The sequence below is a fragment of the Schistocerca piceifrons genome, chromosome 1, assembly GCF_021461385.2.
Source record: "Schistocerca piceifrons isolate TAMUIC-IGC-003096 chromosome 1, iqSchPice1.1, whole genome shotgun sequence".
Classification (NCBI taxonomy): Eukaryota; Metazoa; Arthropoda; class Insecta; order Orthoptera; family Acrididae; genus Schistocerca; species Schistocerca piceifrons.
In genome coordinates this window covers 17,223,844-17,248,376 of record NC_060138.1, presented here as the reverse complement: position 1 = coordinate 17,248,376, position 24,533 = coordinate 17,223,844, and the positions used below count along the sequence as shown (strand labels likewise).

Genomic DNA, 24,533 nt, shown 5'->3' with positions numbered 1-24,533 from the left:
TTATACACTCTTGACTAATGCTGTTAGTGATAAATATACAAGCCATTTTTAGGGCCACAGCTGAGCTCAATCGACGTAGAAGAATGCTATTTATACATTCACTCATCAAATAGTACAAGCCTAAAGTAACAATATACCTCCAGTTGATATTTTTTGTGATCTCTCCGAGGCTTTCGATTGTGTCGTGATACTGTCGCAGAAAAACTCAAATTTTGTGGAATTGATGGCTTTACACATAGATAGTTTGAATCATACTTGACAAATTGCGCGTAAACGGTTGTTTTGCATAATTCAGACAATGTCGAAAAACGTAGAAAATTTTAGTGGCTGAGATAAAAATCAGGAAATGTGTCCTACAGGGTTCCAATTTTGGGTCCACTCCTATTCCTTATGTATGCGAATGACCTTCCACTTCACATTCAACATGGAAAACTTGTACTTGTTGCAAACGATACGGGTATTATAATAAATCCCATTAAAGAGAAAACAACAGGAGAGTTACGAGGGTAATCTCAAAAGTAACGTCTCGTATTTCTTATTTAGGCCTGTTTATCTCTACAATGGTTTTCATCAGTTAGCTATTTTTTGACATAATCACCATTTCAGTCGATGCATTTTTGTAGACGCTGTGGCAATTTGTGTATGCCCATGTCATACCAGCTCGCCGCCACTAGCGCGATTGTTGCTTGGTCTCACGTGTAAAGTGGTATGCCCAGGTTTCGTAACCCGTGACAATTGAATCCAGAAAGCAGTCCTGTTCGGCTGCAAGTCTGTGAAGAAATGCGCGGGAAGCATCAACTCGTTGCCTCATGTGGTCCTCAAGTCAGCATGCGTGGCACCCATCTTGCGCACACTTTCCGGTAGTCCAATGTTTCCGTTAAAATTCTGTGAGCGGTGCTTCGGGAAACCTCGGGAACCAACGTGCAGAGATCACCCAGGGTGATCCGCCGATGTTCACGCATGCTTTGCTCAACCTTCAACACTGTCTCCTCAGAAATTCGCGGTCTCCCGCTCCTTTGTTCGTCGTGAATTTCGTTCCGACCAACTGCAAACACTACACCACTTACGAAAATTTTTGACATCCATACACGACACACCATTCACTTCCGTCAATTGGCCATGGATTTCAATCGGCGCATTGCCCTTTGCGTTCAAAAATCGAATAACTGCACGCAATTCGGACTTGGCGGTAACATCCAACGGGAGCTCCATTCTCAACGGCTGCCAAGCCAAGACTCAGCGCCTCAGCGTGGCTTGCGCATGTTTACATATAGCGCGTGAAGCACTCTTCGTAACAGTGTGACCAACTGCCACACAAACAGAGTTCTGTACTTATAAAAAAAAAATAGGAGACCTTACCTTTGGGATTACCTTCGTAGTAATAAGTAGTTCTCAGAGAGTGGAGATTCCCTAAATTAAAAAAAAAATACATTCAGTTCTGCACGACAACTAGTCATGCCAACAATTTACATAGCACGTGAGCAGAGTCAGTGAGTAGGGTAGAACGCTCCAAATATTTGGGTGTACATATTGATGAAAAGTTAAACTGAAAGAAGCGTATTCCGAGCTTCTGAAACAGTTAAGAGTAGCTACTTTTGGTCTTCGTATTACTGCAAATCTTGGAAACAGACGTAACATTCTCCTGAGAATTTGCATATTTCCACTCACTAACGTCGTACGGCATAATTTTCTGGCGTAACTCGCTGCTTAGAAAGTATTGGTTGCAGTGAGGCGTCAGCATTTCAACTGCGTCGTCGCAGTACGTATTTTCGCTGTTGAAATTCGTTGTAATTAATTCCTCCCTTCAACACTAGGGGGGAAATGACCTTTACTACCCATTGTTAAAGCTGTCAGTGGGTCAGAGAGGAGTTCGATAAGCAGTAATATTTGATCCTTTGCCCAATATCATAAAATATATTGACAGGTAGCGAAGCAAGTTTTGAATCTAAGTTAAAATCCTTTCTCCTGGACAAGTCATTCTACTCCACTGATAGCAAGTAAAAAATAAAAATAAAAACTTGTTTTTAAATGTAGTTCCACGAGTACGAATCAAGTGATAACGTGTTCATTACTGTTAACGCTAATCATGTATACGTATCCTGTAAACTGACTCGTTACACACCATTTCGATAAAAGGATCGTTCAAATTGTCAGTGGTACGTGTAATTAACCAACCGACCGTTTGCGAATGACACGGTGAGAATATTAATTGTAATATTTGTGAAATTGAGCCGACGTTAGAAATCGTGTAGTAACTAAGACAGGAAAAAAAGTCTGTGTCCTGAGTAAATCGCCGTGACTCGAAATTGGTGAGTGCGTATAGAAAAATACCGTAATGGATATTGAGGATCATGAAACAGCTACATTCGCATACGACACTGTGACGTAGAGCAAGTGGCTCGGCTAGCTGGACTGTATTACCGATACGTTTCGAGACGAAAAGTTCTGAAATTCAGACATAGTAATTCGTGACGAATTTTACTGCGCCATTTGCTGGTTACTCAGTTATATTGAAGAAACGTAATTTATTTAAGTAGTCGTCCATTGTTCCAGTGACACTCGTATCTAGCCGATTCTTTTATTCGTTTATCCGGATAACCATGTTGTACTTGTTTTTTGCAAAGCTACTCCGCCAGTTATGTTCGAAACTCGTAATATTGCGTTAATATCGGAGTTCTTTGCGCAGTAATATTAATATTTGCCCACTTTCTCGGAATAAATTATTACCACTCGGTTTTTTTTTTTTTTTTTAAAATTATCCGCATCGTGATTTGTGCTCACTTGTCCCGGATTTTCAGCACAGCATTTCAGAAACGTCCCGAAATAAATGGTAACCCCACGTACACCGTGCCGACGTACGAAGCGAGCGTGGAGAGCACCTGAGAGGGCGCTGCTGGGCTCCGGGGGAAGGAAGGGGCTGAGTGGGACTCAAGCGAAACGAAACGGTGTGCAAGTGGTCGCGGCGGCGCTGTGCTGCATAGCTGGCTGGCTGCTCGCTCTCTGGAGGCGGGCACACAACAGCTTCGTCGCTAGGCCTGAGCAGAACATCCGAGTACCTCAGGTATTGCTCTACAGCTGTACAGCTGGCGACACACTGCCCTGCGAGGCACGCTCGTGTCGTGTCGTGTAGCGTAGCCGTAGCCGTCGACGGCGACCCAATTCTGTCGCGGCTCCTTCGCACTACACGTTTTTACTTCCCCTCAGTATCTGTCTGACCGGTCTAAGGCGGTTGGAGTGATTTGTTCCCTCCTTTTCGTGACTCACTCTGTAAGAGCGCAGTGGAAATCCAGAAGTACAGTGCTGGAACCTCACTGTGTGCTGCGATTCCTTATGCCGCCGAGTGCATCTGTCGCATCTCGCTGATGTGGAAAACGGCAGGCGGTACGGTGGCGCCGTGCCCTAGCTGCGTCTGCGACCGCACTCAGCTGCTGCAGCACTACCGTCTCCACACACCTCCGCGAACAAGCGAGAGAAGCCCAGCCGACTCCCGTTGTCACTCCCAGAACCTGTTGTGCCCAACAACCGTCGATCTCTACACGCATTCTGTATAATCACGCCGTTGCAGTAATGATTTTCAGGTTGGTACAGTCTGTGTGCAGCGGAATGAGAGCAACGTCTGTTTACCTGGCGTTTTTCGCCTTAATTTGTTAAAGCTTTTGGACTTACAGTTTCCGCTGTTGTGCATGTAAGTCACAAGCAGTTGTGTGACGTATGTACCGCCGAATCTGTTTTATGGCTAGACCTCGGACTTTTAGGTACTAAAAATTTTAAATTAGGTACCCAAAATAGGTTCTATTACTTACAAAAATAGATTATAAGAATTAGAAAATAGGTGACCAAAATCTGACATTTTACTGTCTGAAAAGAAGAAAAATAGATCGACAAAAATCCACTTTATATTATTGTCCATGTCCGTAGTTAAAGTCACCGTAAATAACTAACACTTTCTCCAGACTTTCCTTTGAGCAACTGCATCTCTCGTGTGTTAATAGCATCTTATATGCTGAGAATGACCGTTCCACGTCAACAGCTGTAACCGCAGCATATTTAAATGACGGCATTAGGCCAATGGGACCGCACACTCATGTTCTGTTGATTTACCCGATAAGGTGTCAGCCACTGTGCAGTCGTGTTTTTTCTTTTAATTAATTTATTTATTTTTTATTATAGCACGGCCTTCAGTTTCTCATTAACTTTCATTCCAATAGAACCTCGGACCAAGTTGAGTTTTTTGTCACCCCTTCCATCAATCGCAGTTGCGTGTAGACTGGTTTCCCTGTACACTCTAGAGCTTTAATAATAGGGACCAAAAATGCATAACGAGATTTCATGTATGCACTGTCGTTGGATATTGTTGGGTTCTTTAGAAGATCTTTAGCCGAAGTAATGCTCAGTAGCTCCTCCCGTAGTTTAAGAGCAATGTTCTTAATGTCTTCCAAATGCTCGCTGTAACATTCCACGGCCTCTAGCCACGTTCCCCTGCGAGTAACTGAGGGTTCTGGTGGAAGTGGTACGTTCTGGAAGTTCGTCTCGGAATAACTGGATTATTGTGGGTGCATCAATAAAAACCTTTCTGATGGTTGAAACTAGCTTCATTACATTTGGAAATTCGAGACATATCGTCCAAGCTACACGATTAATGGCGTGGGCAAGACATATGATATGGAGCGAGGCTGGATAAAATTCTTCCAACAATTTAACAGCACCAATCACGTATGCGGCTGCATCAGTGTAGAATACAAGTACTTTATTTGCATGTAGACTGTTGGGGAAAAGTAATTTGAGGCCTTCATTAACAAAGTGAGCAGTTGTTTCCTGGTTAGTCTTTTTGATCTTCTTGCTGCATATCAAATGAGGTACAGAGCGAGTGTCAGGATCTGACTTCCCAACAATCAAACTAGCGTCATACCGACCTCGTCTGTCAGTTGTCTCATGGACGGAGATCCACATGTATGAATCGCCTATATCTTCACTTATCCTGCTCAATGTATTTTCATATAAAGTATCTAAATAGTCCTTTCTCAGTGTGGATTCTGATGGGATGCTGCGGTGACAGTATTTCTCTAGAAAACTTGACTGAAATGCGACATCTGTTCAGAACGTACTTAAAACCAAAAAGAAATGACGTTGTGGAAGAATTTACTTACAAGATTTACTAGGCAAAATTAACCTACATTGTGGGTTTAGAAACAATATTTTTGCTTTCGCATGTGTCTGGCCCAAGTTAACTCGGGTAAAGCAATGGCATCACTGTTCTCTGAGTGCGCGCAGCAGATAAAAGGTAAACATTTTACTTAAGTCGTTGTTTCACACATTGCAGTGAATAATTCTTCTGTTTTGTAGAGATATCAGTAAATTCTTGTAAGCACTGACGAATAAGAGATTACACTTTCGGCATGCTTGACTTTCCACAGATACATTGTCGCTGTGAAATATTTCACCACGTCCAAGCAGCACGCTGACCGACTTAATCAAGACATTGCAGGTGTTTTAAACAGGGCTTGTTGGCCACGAGGCTCCTACAGCACGTGCGCTGCCGGCCCATTTGACGCTTCACAGCGACAACGCTCTGCTGGAACAGCCTGCTGGCCTATGTTGCCGTCGTTCACGCATGCAGACAAACCAGATATCATTTACTGTTTTCTAAGTAGACGGGATGACCAGAAGAGTAGTTTTAGCCATACAAAATTTTTTAAAAATTTGATATAGTCAGATTCTAACATGAAATTAGCTATTTTTAGGATTTTTAAAAATGAGGTAGTCAGGTTCTAACATGAAATTAGGTATTTTACGTACTAGAAAATTACAGTTTTCGATAAAATAGCCGGCCGAAGTGGCCGTGCGGTTAAAGGCGCTGCAGTCTGGAACCGCAAGACCGCTACGGTCGCAGGTTCGAATCCTGCCTCGAGCATGGATGTTTGTGATGTCCTTAGGTTAGTTAGGTTCAACTAGTTCTAAGTTCTAGGGGACTAATGACCTCAGCAGTTGAGTACCATAGTGCTCAGAGCCATTTGAACCATTTTTTGATAAAATATTTGCGCAATTCTTAGCTGGGAAAAGCACGAGAGAATGTTAGTCATAAAAATTTTTATTTAATTGTACTTTTAAAATTTTGGTACATCAGGTCCTGACCTGAAATTAGGTATTTTTAGGTGCTACAAAACTAACGTTTTTGATCGTAAATTGGCGTAATTCGTGTATGTACAACTTTTCTTGCCTTGTTTATTGAGGAACAAAATGGGTTTTTACCTGAAATCCGAGGTCTATTTATGACTTTTCGCACACGCGCGCTGAACAGAGAAAGTGCCTGGTTGAGACAGCTGTAACCTAAAGGCCCGGCCGGACAGATAGCGGTGTGGCGGTGCGGTTCACGACGCAGCGGTTTTTAACGGCACACAGGAAGCGGTTGCCACACAGCCGCTGGTAGCGGTACACCAGCAAAATGAGTTCTCCGAATTTCTTGCTGTAAAAAGTACTGTACGTACGTGAAGCAAAGCTACGTCATCTCCTGGAGATAGCTTTTCCATAGAGATTCTCTTCTTTTAAAAAATTAAAAACAACTTCTGTTGATTTTGTGCGTTTTCTGCACTGTAAAATACTTCTCACTGGATTCTGAGGATACTAAAGTGGTACAAAAAGTTGATTTTTGCGTTTTTTATAGATTCACATTACCGTATGATGGTGAAGTGTCTGTTTTGTCTATATTGGTCATAATTACTGTGGTACCTATTTTCCAAGTACTGTGCAAGGTTTGCAGTAAAAAATGTGGCCGCTGGCTGTTTCCTTTGTTTTGGGCGATACGTTGCTGTGAACTAAGGGCAGCCAATATGTCGGTATTGTTTTTAAAGTTGAAGCGAAAACCGTATTTCATCACATCGTGGAGAAACCAGATGAAAAAAAAAGGCTCAGATGGCTCTGAGCACTATAGGACTTAACATCGATGGTCATCAGTCCCGTAGAACTTAGAACTACTTAAACCTAACTAACCTAAGGACATCACACAACACCCAGTCATCACGAGGCAGAGAAAATCCCTGACCCCGCCGGGAATCGAACCTGGGTGCGGGAAGCGAGAACGCTACCACACGACCAAGAGCTGCGGACAAACCAGATGAAGGTGGAGTGCTTTATTTGTGCGCGCTGGCCTGCATTTCGCGGAAGTAGACGCACCATTTTCAAACGTGGCCCGAATTATCGTTGTACCTACTGCTGGAAAAAAATTATGAAGCAGACATTCTACTCCAACTGTTGGATAATGGATCCTCCGTGCGTACAGTAATAAGTCCAACCTCGTCCACACGATCCACATGGGAGCGATATGTAGAGGGCTGTAGTGTATTCCTAGAGCCACCATTTAAAGCCGGTTCTTCAGACATTGTTGGTAGACTTGTAAACTATTCCGAGAAAGAGTCTGCCAGTTTAGTTTCTCTAGCATCACTCTCCCACGGATCAAATAAACCTGTGACTATTCGTGCTTGCCTTCTCTGTATACGTTCAATATCTCCTGTTAGTCCTATTTAGTGCGAGTCCCACAGTATTCTAGAGTGGATTGCACGTAAGATTTCTAAATGATCTCGTTTGTAGACTGACTGCCCCTCCCCAGTATTCTACCGATAAACCAGTCTACCACCTGCTTTACCCTGGGCCAATGCTATCATTCCATTTCGAACGCCTGCATCTGTTACACCGAGGTGTTTGTAAGAATTGGCCGATTCCAACTGTGGCTCATTGGTATTGCAGTCATAAGATACATTTTTCGTTTTGTGAAGTCATAGTTAGACATTTCTGAACAGTTGTAGCAAGTTACCAATGTGTGGACCACAGTGAATTCGTAGTGGGCCGGCCGCGGTGGCCCAGCGGTTCTACACGCTTCTGTCTGGAACCGCGCGACCGCTACGGTTGCAGGTTCGAATCCTGCCTCGGGCAGGATGTGTGTGATGTCCTTAGGTTAGTTAGGTTTAAGTTCTAGAGGACTGATGACGTCAGATGTTAAGTCCCGTAGTGCCCTGAGCCATCTGAACTCGTAGTGGATGGCTATTAATATTGTCTGTAATGTCGTAAATACACAATATGAATAGCAAGGGTGTCAACACGGTTCCTGGGGCACACCCGAGGTTCCGTCAACATCTGTTGGTGGCTCTCAATCAATAACTGCGGTCACAAATTTCACGATCGTACTTTTGATCATAAGGATAGGCATGGTACTGGACATAAGGCTTTTGGAAATCGAGGAACAGTACTCTACCTGTCTGCCTTCAATACTTGGTGTGAGAAAAGTGTTTCCACACGATCGATGTTTTCGAAATCCGTGTGTTTCCACACGATCGATGTTTTCGAAATCGGTGCTGGTTAACATAGAGGAGGTCATTCTCTTCGAAATACCTCTTTCTGTCTGAACAGAGAATGTATTCGAAAAGACTACAACAAATATACGTGAAGGATATTGGACGGTAGTTTTGTGGATCACTTCTGATACCCTTCTTGTAGATTGATGTGACCTGTTTTCTTCCAACTTCTGGGCATAGTTTTTGTTCGAGGGATGTACGACACTTTCTAGTTAACTGAGGGTCTGACTCAGGCGCAGTATAGAATTTGGTGGGGATGACGTCAGTTTTAACGAGTAAACTCTTTACTGACTTCATGTGTTAAGCATACAATTTCTCAAAAGATAGGAGGTATTGATCTAAATTGTATTATAAAAGAAGTATGTTGTTAGCGTTAGAAACAAGCACGGAAATAATTCGTCGACATCAGACACACCAGGTGAGTCGAGACAATTTTCGTTTGATTGAGACACAAAGAGGCGTGAATGAAGTTCGATTTTCTACTCGTTGTTTTCTGTTTGATAACACGGTTGCTTACATAGTTGGTGTAATAGCTTCCAGATACATTAAGATGTGGTATACGTAATTAACAGTAACTAATTTCCAGTTCTTAATACTATACTGTAATTCATTTGGTACAACATATTGCCCGTATGAAAATTAAAATTTTTTCAGAATTAGTTACCATTTTGAACCAGTTAAGCACCGACGTCAGTGCACGCTTCGGCCTTCTTCGAAATGCTCTCGTAATCGGCATCGCCTGTATCGCACCTGTTCAATATGTTTTTCTGTTTGCGCGGTTTCCGCAGAGTCCACTTCACGCCCGCCCGCCCGCCGATATGACAGATCTGCCTCCTGCTGCCGCTGGCTAGTTAAAGGCCTCGGTGTGAGAACGAGGCAAATAAAGAAAAAATAAATAAACTGCGGCTGCAGGCGCTCACAGCGGTGGCGAGTCTGTGTTTCGAGGCAGAGCGGCCGACGCGACGCGATGCGGCAGCGGCAGCACGTAGCAGAATATGTAAGCTGGAAATGTACATGTATTTCAGGCTGCTGCTGATGCCCTCATGAATCGAGGCGAAAGCAAGCCCGACACAACGAATGCTGTCGTTACTCAATTGCGTGGCTAAGGATGTGGCAGGTGACGATGTAGGCACGGCGTGGTGGGGCGCCGCCAAGGACGGCCCCCTGCCGCCTTTGTCTCGCCAGTCCAGTGTCACGGTCCTTCACCCCACTCCGTCCATCGTCCACTGCCGCACTTGTTCCACACGACGCAGGCCTTATACTACTGCAGGATACACACACAACCTTCGGTACGGGTGCCACATGTGCGCAGTCTACAATTGGCGAAAGCGGAGGGCACGGGCGGTGGCGCTAGGCTGGAGTGGGGCAGGTAGCGTGACGTGACGAGATACTCCCAGCATTTGCGACAGACACTGTGTCCGGCAGGCGCAGTCGTTAACGCAACTGCCTCGTGAGCAGGAGAGCCTGGGTTCGAGTCCCATTCAGGCACTCATTTTCACTCGCCGCCGCCGATTCCGCATAAAGTTCCAGTGCAGCTGATATCATTAGTTTCTTTTCTTTCCTTTCTCCCCGCGCCACCCTCAATTTACATAATATGTATCATAGCTGCGGATTTTGTGTAGTGTCTGTTCTTTTGGACATCTCCGAAACGACAGAGATATACGTATAATTAAATGTAGTGTTTCACTCCTATAAAATTACTGTTTATAGTTAAGCATTCCGGCTCAATATTACGTAAAAGTCAACAGTATTTCTTTCAGGCACTGTTTATAATGTGTATGTGTTACAGATTTTTTTGTAATCAGGTAATGCAGCACACTTTCAAAACAAATTAGAAGTATTTTGAATATTTTTGAACCTGCTTAGGGTTATTAAAAATTACAAAGAAATGGATGCATTTTTTTATTTCCAAAATGCTTCCTCAAATTGAGGTATCATTTAATTCAATGTTATACATTTGATGGAGACCAAATTTTTACCAGAAATGCGTGACATGATGGCTCAGGTACTACACCCATTTAATTACACCTATTACGTATATCACAAGGATAAAAAATATCACATCTTACATTTTAATTTTTAAAATTTTTTCCTAGTAAAAATGTTATTTTTTTCTTTAATTTAGTTGATCCTACAATAAAGTTTAGGTCTACTACGTAAGTATGGACTATTGCAAGTTTCAGAAAAAAAATTAGAGCAATGCTTTATAAACTTTAGGAAATATTTGTACCTGAATTCTGAAAAATACAACTTGGGGGAAATTGCGAATCAAGATATTAGTCCAATTAAACTGTGCCTCAGAACATTCCTGAAGCATAGCCTTCATGCTGCAGCATTTCTTTATTTTCGAGCGTCCTCTTGGCATTCCTTTTAGTACTTCTTGATTCTTTGGTAACTTCATGCACCCGTTGTCTGTCACACGCAAGCAAGTGATCTTCCATATTAGAGCCACATTTTATGCCTAAATTTCTCAAGATTTCCAACTTTCCTATCACTCCATCATTTAAACATATCCCTGCATCTAGTACACCAACTTTTAATGTATTTAGTCCTACAAAAACGTTCTTGGGTAATCTTTCCCATATGCATTGGCTGAAACTTTCATTTGTATTCTGAGTGCCCCCATGAAGACATTTACTAAGCACAACAGGGTCACTCAGGTCGCTAGAAATTGGTTTTATTTCAGGGCAGGAAGAGAATGCTTATGGTGGTATATTTGTCCACATTCTTTTGCTTTTTGGTAACCACACCAAGAATATGCTCCTTTAGGGCAAAGTCCGTGAGCAGGGTGGTCATCTGTGGACAACTTAACGAAAGTAGGTGGCCCATACAGCTTTTATCATTGCTGTAACATCATTCAGAGGTGCAGTTCGGCTAATGGCCAGTCCATAATAGCTCTGAAGTAGGTCTATTTCAGTTTCTGTCAGTCTGCCTCGGGCAGACAGAAATTTTCCATCAGATAGCAACTTCCCTTTCATTTCTCTTCGTAGCTTCCTCTTTTGCACATGTCCACAACACTTCAGCTTTGTTACCAAGGTATCACTATAAACGCTGAACTCATTAATTTTATTGTAAGCTTTAAGAGTCCCCATCACTTAGGTACTTCGTATATCTAACGTTATAAACGCGCACCGACCTCTGAAATATTTTTAGAGCTCCATTATACTCCATATTTCCACTGTAACCATCATAATTCTTAGAACACTGATGTTCAGTGTTACCATGGCAGGTGTGGCAGTACTTACATAAGCACTCATAAACATCGACAACTTTTCCATTCTCCAGAGAAGTTGCACTTACACCACCATGCAAGGAGCGATGTCCTCGATGTTGCCATGACCAATCAAGTGGATCAGCAATGTCGTAATATTTACAGTTGCTTCTATTGCACGTTTCATAGATGCTTTATACACAACCGTCAAGGCACCTAAAGTATTTTTATGCACTTGCTGAACATACAGGGGGAGGATGAAGGTCCATCAAACCACAAAACTTTTGAGCAGCCGTTTTTCCTTTTCCTATTGCATGCATTGCATACACTAACTTCAAATTCACATCATATGAATTATGCACAATGTTCGAAGTCATTTTCGTGATAGTTTTATTGCAGGATTTACACGGAACAACTAATTTTGACGCTAAACCCTTCCTGATGCTTTGGTGTTCAGTTACTTCCAGACAGCCTACGCCACAACATTGTTTACATTTTAGCGCTTCCTTTATCAAAGAAGGTAAGATGCGCACATCAACAACAAAAAATCCATTCCAAACAGCGTCATTGTTAACACAAAAATTTGAATCAGTGGGAATCGTGCCATGTGGGAGTTTCTTCCGTGAAGAACTTATACATGGGTTACTTTCAATAGTGTGTTTCAACAGTTTGTTTCTGAACTTGTTACCGCGGAATTTCCTTTTATTGAATTTCTTGATGCGTGGCATAGTTAGTATTTGCTCCACACTAACGGTTACATACTTCGACAAATATATGTAGTACTTGGGCAACAAACATTAAGTAATACGTGAACAAACCGCTTCATCTAAACAAAAGTAAATACTAGATAATCATTTACAGACACTAGAAACCTGCTCTGTTACCAATATATACAATGTATCATACGTATAATAGCTGGAAACAGAAAGTTCACAGTTCTTTTCGAAATAATACTGGTTTCTGTAACAGGAATAAAGGGGGCGTGGCGGCATGCATGACCATAACTTTAAAATTTGGTATATATAGGTCATTTTTCATTTGAAACCCTATGATGTATACATCAATGTAATCAGGGAAAACTATAGAGTTTAACAAAGTCATAAAAAATTGTGATTTCTCCACTATTTATAAGTACCATGCATCCTTAAATGAAGTAGGTGAAGAACATATATGAAATGATTATACCACGTCGATCAGCAGTAGACTCTATTAGGAAGTAAATTGTGGTGTAAGCAGTGTGCGATTTGCAGGGGGGGATGGGGGGGGGATTTCCCGCCCTCTGCATCAGACCATCCCCTCCTCTGGCTTTAGTTTATGCATCCCAACCTGGGATGTTTATTTCCCATGCACTGGAGTAAAACTTTACATATAATTTAAATTTGTGGAGCCGAACACTGAAAGTTTTTAATACAGTCTTACTTTTAATACTATTAATTTTGAAAAAGTGTTATTTAGTAGTTAAGAATTTCAAAACATTTAGAACTAGATCGTCATTCTCATGTTGCCATTGTTGCTTTCGTCAAGGTGCGTCATCCGTTTACTTGCGAGCTTGCGAGGGAAGTAGTGTGGCAGTCATACCGCAGCAGTCTTACCCCAACATCTGACAGGGCATTTCATAACAAGTCACACAGGTCTAGACTGAATGTGGCACATCACTATTTCAAAGTTTGCTGAAAAAAATATATGTTGAAGTTGCACGTGATACCTCTCCAAAACTACAATATTTTGTTTTTCTGGTGATTTATTTTAATGCTACACACCTCTCTTAATGAGAGTATATGCGAAAACGTCGTAATGAAAGCGAAAATTGAAAATATTGTAATAAAGAAACCAAAACTGATAGAGATTTAAATTTATTTTCAATGAATACTTTGTTCCCAATACTATGAGACTCGATAAATACACTTCTGAGACTTTTTTCTCATTTTTTGGGAAAATAAATTATGAAAATTTGTAACTTTTTACGAATTTCAAAATTATTGCTGTTGTGGTCATCGCATTGAACAACATCGGGTATAGGCAACAACCCTGTCTCACTTCTTTCTCAACCACTGCTTCTCTTTCGTGTCCCTTCACTCTTATAACTCCATCTGTATTCTGTACAAATTGTAAATAGTCTTAAGCTCGCTGTATTTTGCACCTGCCACCTCCAGAATTTGGAGAGTATTCCAGTCGACATTGTCAAAAGCTTTCTCTAAGTCTACAAATGCTACAAACGTAGGTTTGTCGTTCCTAAACCTGTCTTCCAAGACAATTCGAAGGATCAGTATTGCCTTGTGTATTACTAAATTTCTACGGAATCCAACCGGATCTTCTACCAGTTTTTCCATTCGTCTGTAAAGAATTCGTGTTAGAATTTTGCAGCCATGACTTATTAAACTGATAGGTTGGTAATTTTCACACCTGTCAACACCTGCGTTCTTTGAGACTGGAATTACTATATTCTTCTCGAAGTCTGATGCAATTTCGCCTGTCTCATACATCTTGCTCATCAGATGGTAGACTTTTGTCAAGGCTGGCTCTCCCAAGGCTATCAGTAGTTCTAATGGAATGTTGTCTACTCCTGGGACCTTGTTTCGACTTAGGTGTTCAGTACTCTGTTAAATTCTTCACGCAGAATCATATTTCCCATTTGATCTTCATCTACGTCCTCCATAATATTGTCCTCAAGAACATCGCCCTTGTATAGACCCTCTATATACTCTTTCCACCTTTCTGCTTTCCCTTCTTTGCTTAGGACTGGTTTTCCACCCGAGCCCTTGATATTCATACAGGTGGTTGTCTTTTCTCCAAATGTCCCTTTAGTTTTCCTGTATACAGTATCTATCTTACCCCTAGTGATATATGCCTCTACATCCTTACATTTTTCCTCTAGCCATCCCTGCTTAGCAATTTTGCACTTCCTGTCGATATGATTTTTGAGATGTTTGTATTCCTTTTTGCCTGCTTCATTTACTGCATTTTTATATTTTCTCTTTTCATCAATTAAATGTAATATCCCATCTGTTATCCAAGGATTTCTACTAGCCCTCGTCTTTTTACCTACTTGATCCTCTGCTGCCTTCACTATTTCATGTCTCAAAGCTACACATTCTTCTTCTACTGTATTTATTTCCCCTGTTCTTGTCAGTCGTTCCCTAATGCTCTCTCTGAAACACTCTACTATCTCTGGTTATTTCAGTTTATGCAGGTCCCATCTCGTTAAATTCCCACCTTTTGCAGTTTCTTCATTTTTAATCTGCATAGTCCACATTTGCCCCTGGAAATGTCTCACAATTTAAAATCGGGTTCCTAATCTATGTCCTATCATTATATAATCTATCTGAAACCTTCCACTGTCTCCAGGCCTTTTCCACGTATACAGCTTTCTTTTATGCTTCTTAAACCAAGTTTTAGCTATGATTAAGTTACGCTCTGTGCAAAATTCTACCAGGCGGCTTCCTCTTTCATTCCTTACCCCCCCCCCCCCCCCCCCGTCCATATTCACTTACTACTTTTCCTTCCCTTCCTTTTCCTGCTATCGAATTCCAGTCCCCCATTGCTGTTAAATTTTCGTCTCCATTAACTATATGAATAATTTCTTTCATCTCATCATACATTTCTTCAGTTTCTTCGTCAGCTACTTGAATATAAACTTGTACTACTGTAGTAGGCGTGCGCTTCGTGTCTATCTTGGCTACAATAATGCGTTCACTATGCTGGTCGTAGTAGCTCATACGCCCTCCTATTCTTTTATTCATTATTAAACCTACTTCTGCGTTACCCTTATTTGATTTTGTATTTATAACCGTGTATTCACCTAACAGAAGTCCTGTTCCACCTGCCACCGAACTTCACTAATTCCCACTATATCTAACTTCAACCTATCCATTTCCTTTTTTAAATTTTCTCACCTACCTGCCCGATTAAGCGATCTGACATTCCACTCCGATCTGCAGAACGCCAGTTTTGTTTATCTTGATAACGACGTCCTCCTTAGTAGTCCCTGTCTAGAGATCCGAATGGGGGACTATTTTACCTCCAGAATATTTTACCCAAGAGGACGCCATCATCGTTTAACTGTACAGTAAAGCTGCATGCCCTCTGGAAAAATTACGGCTGTAGTTTCCCCTTGCTTTCAAATTTTCGCAGTACCAGCACAGCAAGGCCGTTTTAGGCTAATGTTACAAGGCCAGGTCAGTGAGTCATCCAGACTGTTGCCCATGCAACTACTGAAAAGGCTGCTGCCCCTCTTCAGCCTTATTTCAGCGCATTCCTGGCCCTAACACTCATCTTTCTCTGTGAATTCCCTCGTTCTAATCTAATGAACAAAACAAGTTACAACAGTGAGTCAGGCAGAATGCAGTGTACTCAGGTTACGTTCATTTCAGTGTTTGATTCCAAGTGTGTCCGTGTGCAAAATTGTGCATTTCGGTTGTGTTTCGCGATGGGACCTATTGCTCGAACAACGTTACAGAAAAGTCCTCAGTGTAAAGGGTGTAATTGCTGAAAGTGCGAAATTAATGCATAGTTAACAGACATTAAAAAGCTAATAAAACACAGAAACACAGCGAATTTTCGGATCCTTCGGAAAGTTTTCGGCAACAGAAGCTTTCTTTTAAGAGAGACTAAAACAAATGCGAATACATTATCGGAAGCAGGAATCTACATGTTCGTTGCTGAAAACAGTTAAATTCTTTCGTGTGACCACATGTCAGAATTGTGTAAAAAAAAAGAAAAAGTAATTTTCGGGGGGAAATGTGTGAGAGAAATCCAGTTCCACAGAACTGAGTGCAGAGAAATGTGTTAGTTGCACACTTTTCGGAAATATTGCGTCACGATATTGGTGAAAATGTATTGAGCTTAATTTTAGATGAATCAACATATATCCGTTACAAAACTACTCGTCGTTTGTATACGCTGTTTCAGCGTCTCAGTGCAAAAATTAGTGTGTACGTTCGTGGGTTTGCTGGAATTCGAATCTGGCACAGCTGAAGCCTGTGATAAGTTATATGTGTGTTACTTAGAACCAATCGTTCAGGAAACGCAAAAGATAACCGAGGTTTTTGAAAGTGAGAAGATTGACCCTACAAAATTACTCCAGGATTTGAAAAACGTCATCCAGTCAGTGATTCGGAGAATTACAGTACCTGCAGCGAAAATAATATCCAGACTGGTTATATTGATTCTTATGAAGATGCTAAATCGTACAATACGGTATGAATTTGAGAAAAATTAAACTCAGTCGTGAAACTGGAAACCTCCTTCGTAATCGGTGCATAGATTTCACAATAGCACTCAACCGAAGAACTAAGAAATGGGCTTCCTAATGGCATTCACACCCCGAAGAAAATTAGCATATTTTCAGCAAACGAGGTTCTCGAGTCTCTTATAAAGAACCGATTACTGAATTGAATGAAATATTTGGTTGTACTAAGCCCGACGTAATTGAATGAGTCATTAGTTAGTGACGGAATATCAGTTTCATAAAATGGCGAACAGTAGTTTTACAGTGGATTTTTCGGCTAAAGTAGGTGCTTGGAAAGATTCCACAGGCATGAATTTCTTTCAAGAGTTACGGTGTGTCGGAATTAACAGTGTTAAGGGTCCCCCATTCAAATAGAGATACGAAGAGGGTTTTCAGTCAAATGAGCATTGTGAAATCAAAATTGCGTAATAGGATGAATATCGATACTGTGAACTCTGCTCCCGCCCGTACAGCTGCGCTAGTCCTAGTCTTTGTCACACAGCTTCCGCGGCGTGGATGAAGTCGCACTCTCCGCTGCGGACGCTGCTCTGTACAGTTACTTGCTGCAGTAGCTGTACAGTCGTGGACGTAAGAGGCGCCATAGTAAACAAGGATTTAACTACACCTATTTCGATGGTTAAATGCACCGTTGCAGTCTAGCAACTTCCAGAGATGGGACCACTAGAGCCGCCCAGCTGGCTCCTGCGGATTTGTGCCGGTAGTCTAAATGCTGACCCTTTCAACTGTCGCAAGTAAAATCCGGGTCCTCTTCTTTCGGTGAACACTCCTTCCAGCCAGCCAGCCAGCCAGCCCTGATACGAGATGCCGCTCGCCGTAGAGCACTGGCATACACCCAGTCGCTTAGAAAACCGGACGAGGTCAAATGAGAATTGTGCGTCCGCGCACGGGAACGCACTTCGGAGTCTTTCAGTGTCCTCGTATTTGGAAAGCGCGTCCATGGCGGAGGGTGACGACGTCCCGCTCTGTAATCGACACTTCAGGTGGCGCGCGACTCGCCAGCTGGGGGCGTCAGCCCACGTGCCCGCTCCGCGCCGGCCACGTGTCACAGGAGGCGGCGTCACGGGAACAGCGTGTAAACACCTCTCCCTAGTCCTGAATCGGTACAAGTCGGTGAACGTCGGGAGGCTTCGGTAGGCACGCAGTTTAGACTGCTGCCAACATTAACGTAGCTGACTGTGTTGCACAAGGTAGCCCTTGTCGTCTGCTTCCTTATTGTTTCGCGCTCTATTGTTCTGCGTGTTTATGTTGTGCAGTTGTGCTAAAAAGAAATCTCGGAAAGTTGTTGATCGATTGATTTAAAATTTTGGCACAGCGTTTTTTAGGAATACCCCCGTGGTTTTATATACTTTAACACCTTTGCGAAACGTGTTGCGAATAGTGTTAGTAGTGAAGAAATAATAGAACAGAACATCATGCCTGACGCGACACTTTTTCAAGCATCTCGATGTTTACCACGTCATATCTCCTGAATTACATGTCGTAAAGAGACATAAATTTGCCGGCGCGTTTACTGATATATGTGGATACTGTATGTTGCGATTAGAGTTAATAGTAACGAAGTAATACATTAAAACGTCATGCCTACTGCGGCAGATTCACGGTATGTACTGAGAAAATGTAGTAAGCGACAACCTTTTTTTGTTTCATTATTTTGTGGGGGGTGTCAGCGAGGGTTTGTTGCTAGTCGCTAAGTGCTCTCATTCTCAAATAGTGGATGCATAAATCTGGCCATTTTCCCGCGGTGACATCTCATTGTTTATGACGTCATATCTACTCAAGAATGTGTCCTTTTTTTCGGCTAGGAACCTTCGTGGGCGTACGGAGAACAAATCACCAAAATTTCATCGCAATCGGATGAATGGTTTGTGAGCGCATAGTATATATATATATATGTATATATATATATATATATATATATATATATATATATATATATGTACATGACAATTTCAGTTTTGTTTACGAACAACATTTAAAGCGAGTTTTACTTCCGAGCCTTTCGTCTGCTTTCGTGTAAGCATGACACGCAATTTGTAGTGCCAGCACTCCTGTAGGGTCTTCAATTAAACACACTGTACGCCGCACCTTCCGTGCAGCCTCAGAAACAAGTTGTTACAACATTTTTGTGGTACTGTCGCACGAACGGAACTGAACTGTGAACAACGGCGATGGCATTCTTTGTGCGCTTCTGGTACTTACGAGCTTTTATATTGTCGAGTAATTGCCGTACTCGAAATGTGCTTGCCGGTATGATCCATCCAATCATTGAACTGAAACGTACCATCCCATCTACTCAGTAAGTGAAAAAGAATGTCAGTTTCGACTGGTCATCTTTTGATTACGGTCTCTGAAATATTTTTTTTACTCCTATTCCATCGAAATTCCAGACTGTGTGTGTCGCATGTTCCAGTGCTCGCAATTTTCACGTTGTTTCCACTGAAACTGACGCTATAGCTAAATACGTAATGTTACTAAAAGAAACTGACGTAATCATTATAAAGCGTTATCGAGTCGATATTTTCCTACGCAACGTCATTTCAATGATAGAACAACGTTATGTGTTGCTGTCCAAAATTCCGGTATAATTTACAAATGACGGCATATTTTTAGAACAAGGCGAGGCGTAATCACCAACCATCTCTAGTTTTGGAGACTTAATGAGCCACAAAATGGTCGGTTTGCTCTCTGTTAGAGTTCGTCCTACCTAACTGTGACACAGTCCTCGGGTCTTCGGCGGCAGCTGGTGGAGAAAGTGAAGCTCCGAACGTCAATACAGCTACTCTGACCGTGGCACGTTGCATTAGGATGTCGGCTTCTGCGGTGCACCCTACTACTACCTTCCTGCATCCCCAGTCTGCCTGTCACATGCACGGGATACCTGTCAGCTCAGCTGACGTGTGTTGTAACTTACATTTTTGTTGACAGCCGCAACGGACGTGGCGGATGTATGGGTTTGTTTATCTGTTTGCACTCACGTCGATGTCGTACGAATCCTTGACCACCATTTCACAGCTATGTCATCACGGAGCTCCTGCAGAGTGATCTACACAAAATAATAGTATCTCCCCAGCACCTGTCCGCCGACCACATCAAAGTCTTCCTCTACCAGATCCTCAGAGGTAAGAAATAATCGACGTATTTTTCCTCACATTAGCTGTAAGTTCTTTTGTTGTGAATTAAATTGGAAAAAAAATTGTAGGTCGTAAAATTAATTCAATGTCTGAGTGGTGACGCAGTAAATACAGCAAGAAGTCACTTTCTGACAGTGATTTTTGCCATGTGCACCCCGTCTACACCGTTTTTGCACGTTCGCTGCAACTTTAGAAATTGTGCAGCTGTTGGGGATGGTACGAGTATGTTTGCAGGGTGAAATGAAAAACTTTCAGACACGCGCTTAAAGAAATTTAACTACACTGCACGCTAAACGTTAGGCGTCCACTCGAAGCAATGCAGCACAAACCAGCTCAGAAACATACAGTCGTCACTAACTGACAGTTGCTGTCCTTGCTGCGTCACATGTTTCATAAACACTCACGGAGTTCTTCCGAGTAGTAGGATAAGGGGATTCCGAGGACAATTCTGATATAAAATTGCTGTACAAAATAATTGAACTGATCAATCAGTTCCCCCCACCTCCACCCCCACCCCCAGATGACGCCAGGTGTTTTCCCCAGCCTCGTCTCGTCACCATCCCCACCTCTCCCCCTCGCCTACCGCCGTATTGCCAGGAATTTCCAGTTTTGCCGGGAACTTCCAAAATGGCAGCAATTCCTTTGTCCACGGATGTGCTGACGTCCCACCCCACACTCCACCCGGCAATTGGTGGGAAATTCAAAATGGCGGTTGGCCTTTCTGGGAGTAGAATGCCGGGCCTTCTGAACGGGAAACCCAAGTCCACCTTCCAGTACACGGAAACAGTCCACATGCAGGAGGGAACGGTTAGGTTAGTGTGCCGCACTATGACCCACTCCACCCGTATGCCTCCAGCAGCTCCGCCCAGAAGCACGTGCCGTTCTGCGATGGAGAACGTTTGTATTTAATGTCAACGCACCTCTTATAAGCGAATGTCTATTTAAAAAAAAAATACACAATAGCGACAATAATCAATGTCTCGTTTCCATGAAAATAGGCGCAGTTCATTTCCTTTAGTTCTGTAAGCAAAATCGGTATAGGTTTCACGTTTGACTCTAGGATATAATTACCATATCTCTCTCTCTCTCTCTTTCTCCTCCCCCCCCCCCCCTTCCACTTCCTTTATTTTACGACATCCAACGAAGTGCAGAAAAAAAAACCTGTAGCACAGTCATCGATTACAGATGACAAAACTGCTGATGTCGGTGCTATATTGCTGATATGAAGTATTATTAATCTCATCGACATGTCCCCCTGCGTAAAATCGAAACTAAAACTTCCACTATTTTGCTGCGAAAACTGCCAATCACGGCAGAATGTCCTCATTATTTCGAAACTTTGATCAGAATAAAGATAAAGAGAGAATTTAAACTCTGAAGGAAAAAAAATCTATGTTAAGTGATTGATTTCTTTCGGTTTGATGGACAAAAGCCGGCCGGAGTGACCGAGCGGTTCTAGACTCTACAGTCTGGAACCGCGCGACCGCTACAGTCGCAGGTTCGAATCTTGCCTCGGACATGGATGTGATGTCCTTAGGTTAGTTAGGTTTAAGTAGTTCTAAGTTGTGGGGCACTGATGACCTCAGATGTTAATCCCATAGTGCTCACAGCCATTTGAACCATTTATTTGATGGACAAAATTACATGGTTTCAGACCCTCCCTCGCATTCAAATCAGTGTCCATAAATAACTTGTCATGGACATGTATACTACAAACATTTCAGCCATGTGTAATATCATTTGCTCACATGTCACAAAAAACAATAAAGCTATTATTCAAAAGAATTTTGTTGTTTTGTACACTATGGACAGTCCCATTTTACCAATGTACTGCTTAACACACTGACGTTTGTGAAATGTATGAGATCGTCTCTTGTAACAGAACCACATAACGTCACCTGATAGAGAACCCTATAAAATTACTCAGATACATTGAAAATAAATACCATCTGCATGCTGACATTTTACATTCTTGCCCCATTGCTCCCCTCTGCCTACCTGCGTGTGAGCTTTCTGCCATTCGTACTTGAAGAAGTAGTCTAAATCCAGCAGAATATCATTTGCAATAGCAGCAGCTTCTTGCATACTAGGTTTGTAAGCACTTTGATCGTCACACGACAGCCTGCTTAGTGCCATCTACACACACGTTGGGTACAACTCTACCCTCTCTAGGTTCCACAAAGCTTAGCAGTTATGTAGTATGAAATAACACAGGACTTGCAGTACCTCAGTATTGCGGTATTTTTAATCACACAGTCGTGGCGATAATAATAAATAAAAAATAATAATAAAAAGTCATGATTCCGCAGTTGTTTTCTGCTCGTTTTATGAGCAAAATCAGTTCTGTTTCAGAGCATCTCGTGTGTTCAAATTAGAACTGGTTGTGCACGAGGGCATTACATTCATTGCAGGTGTATGAAATACTGATACAGATGAGCATCTATACAGTCATTTACTATGTTTGAGAACACTCCTCATCATTATTTTGTAACATCGAGAGTAGGTAAAAAAACTATGAACTAATACATCCAGAGTTTAACCAGTCATACCACTCTCTGTAATAGAATCTCCTGTAAAATTTTATCGTGCCTTTTCTACCGCTATATCGAAAAGCAAATCCCACCTGCGTGTTGACATTGAGCATATTACATATACATGTATTGCTCCATTGGAGCAGAAGTCCAGTGATCCAAGTCTGCTTCACAGATCTATGTAAAGTTTTGTCACCTGCACTGGAGAAAGACCAGATCCCACAAACTATTAATCGCAAGACTGGTTTCCTGTTTTGTTTTTTCGTAAGCAGATTAATACATTATTTTACAGCTGTAAGACATTCGAGCAGTGTATGACTACAGCTTTTTACACCACCATACAGTTTGTTTTTCTACCATGACTTACAAGGTGTGTGTCAAGGGCTAAACTGACATTAACATGCTTTGATCCATTGGCTCTCACAGAAAGCAGAACATCACATGGCGTAAACTATGCTGCTCTCACAACACAAGGGATGGTAGAAATAAAACACACAGGCGATGTTTCTCAATAACAAAAAAGTGGAAGACATCGCTACATGCAGAAACTGGAAGAGTCTGCGGCATTGTGAAGCGTTTCCAAACAGCTGTCTGAAGGTGATGGTCTATACAAGTAATCTCATCTTCCACAGTAACACATGCTTCATTGTTCCATTTTGAAGGCCATTCTTTTCTCATTGTGCAGTTCCGGTGCTGACTCTCGCCAGGAAGAGCTGTTCACAACATGCCCAGGATAGTAGCAATAAAGAGAGGTACTGTTCTCTCATTGTGCTCCACAGTGACAAGTGGCAGGTTCCACCAATGCTTTCTACATCTCAAACAAGTGGTGTCAGTCAATCATTATGTGATAATCAATAGCTTATCACTGCATGAATGGGACGGAAAAGACAACTTCGATACGGGACGATGTACTGTAGTAAGCACCGCAATTGACAGTGCGATCAATTTTAGCAATTTCACCAGCTGTTCCATACTTTCAGCACCAGCCAGTGACACAGTAGAACGCTTCCCAATTTCTCTATCATCGCTAAACCACCCCTTCACTACTTAGCAAGTACCATATACTAGATTGCGAATGCAGATAGATGGTTGTGCAGTACGTCCATTCGGTCATATGCACCAAAGTATACCAGTCAGCATCCTATATAGATGCAGTTCGTTTAGCTTCCTATTTCTAGCACATTGATCGTAGTGCAGAATTTACGATTCCAACTGGCCATCTTTCCCTGTGTGAATGGGAGTGGCACAGTATTCTCACATTGACAGATCCCCCCCCCCCCCCCCACATTGTCCTTGGTCAACCGTCCCTGAAACACAGTGACCAGAAGTAGGTGGGTACTGTACCCACTACATTTCACGTTTCATTAACGAACAAAGTGAGCTGTGTGTGTAACTCCTGTTCAGCGAAGACAGTTTCGCGCCAATCTGTCCCTTGGCACTCATCCGAGTCAGTGCCGAGAAGGTACCAGCTCTAGAGAAATGATCGTAGAGCATGAACACCACTCCTATGGCTACACGGCTCTGCATCTAAAAATGCTATATTGTTATGCCATATGGTTTCCAAAGTACACACATAAAAAAAGTTTTGCATTACCCCGGTTCCCAGAACTGAAGACAGACACATTGACTGTGGATATTGCACCACAGACACAGTCCCACTCCCGGCGTACACGGCGAGGTCCACCTTTGCAACCACGACACCGTGCAGTGCGCTACAGATGGGCCCGACAACATGCCGAATGGACCGCTCAGGATTGGCATCACGTTCTCTTCACCGACGAATGTCGCAACTTCAAGCAGACAGTTGTCGGAGACGTGTTTGGAGGAAACCCGGTCAGGCTGAACTCCTTAGACACACTGTCCAGCGAGTGCAGCAGGTTGGAGGTTCCCTGTTATTTTGGGGTGGCATTATGTGGAGCCGACGTACGCCGCTGGTGGTCGTGGAAGGCGCCGTAATGGCCGTACAATACATGAAAGCCACCCTCCGACCGATAGTGCAACCGTATCGGCAGCATATTGTGGAGAAACTGGTCTTCGTGGACGACAATTCGCTTCCCCATCGTGTAC

At 42.5% G+C, this 24,533-nt stretch overlaps 1 protein-coding gene across 2 annotated transcripts in view; it reads left to right on the top strand.

The window, feature by feature from the left end:
* LOC124805354 (serine/threonine-protein kinase NLK) overlaps positions 1-24,533 on the top strand; it is a 446,973-nt gene that overhangs the window by 346,321 nt on the left and 76,119 nt on the right. For both annotated transcript variants that reach the window (XR_007017447.1, XM_047265896.1), the window contains exon 4: positions 19,817-19,923. Coding sequence is in view for 1 of the 2 variants with exons in the window: in XM_047265896.1 (XP_047121852.1) it covers positions 19,817-19,923 (107 nt within the window). In the remaining variant the exon portion in view is untranslated. The remainder of the gene's footprint in view (positions 1-19,816; positions 19,924-24,533) is intronic.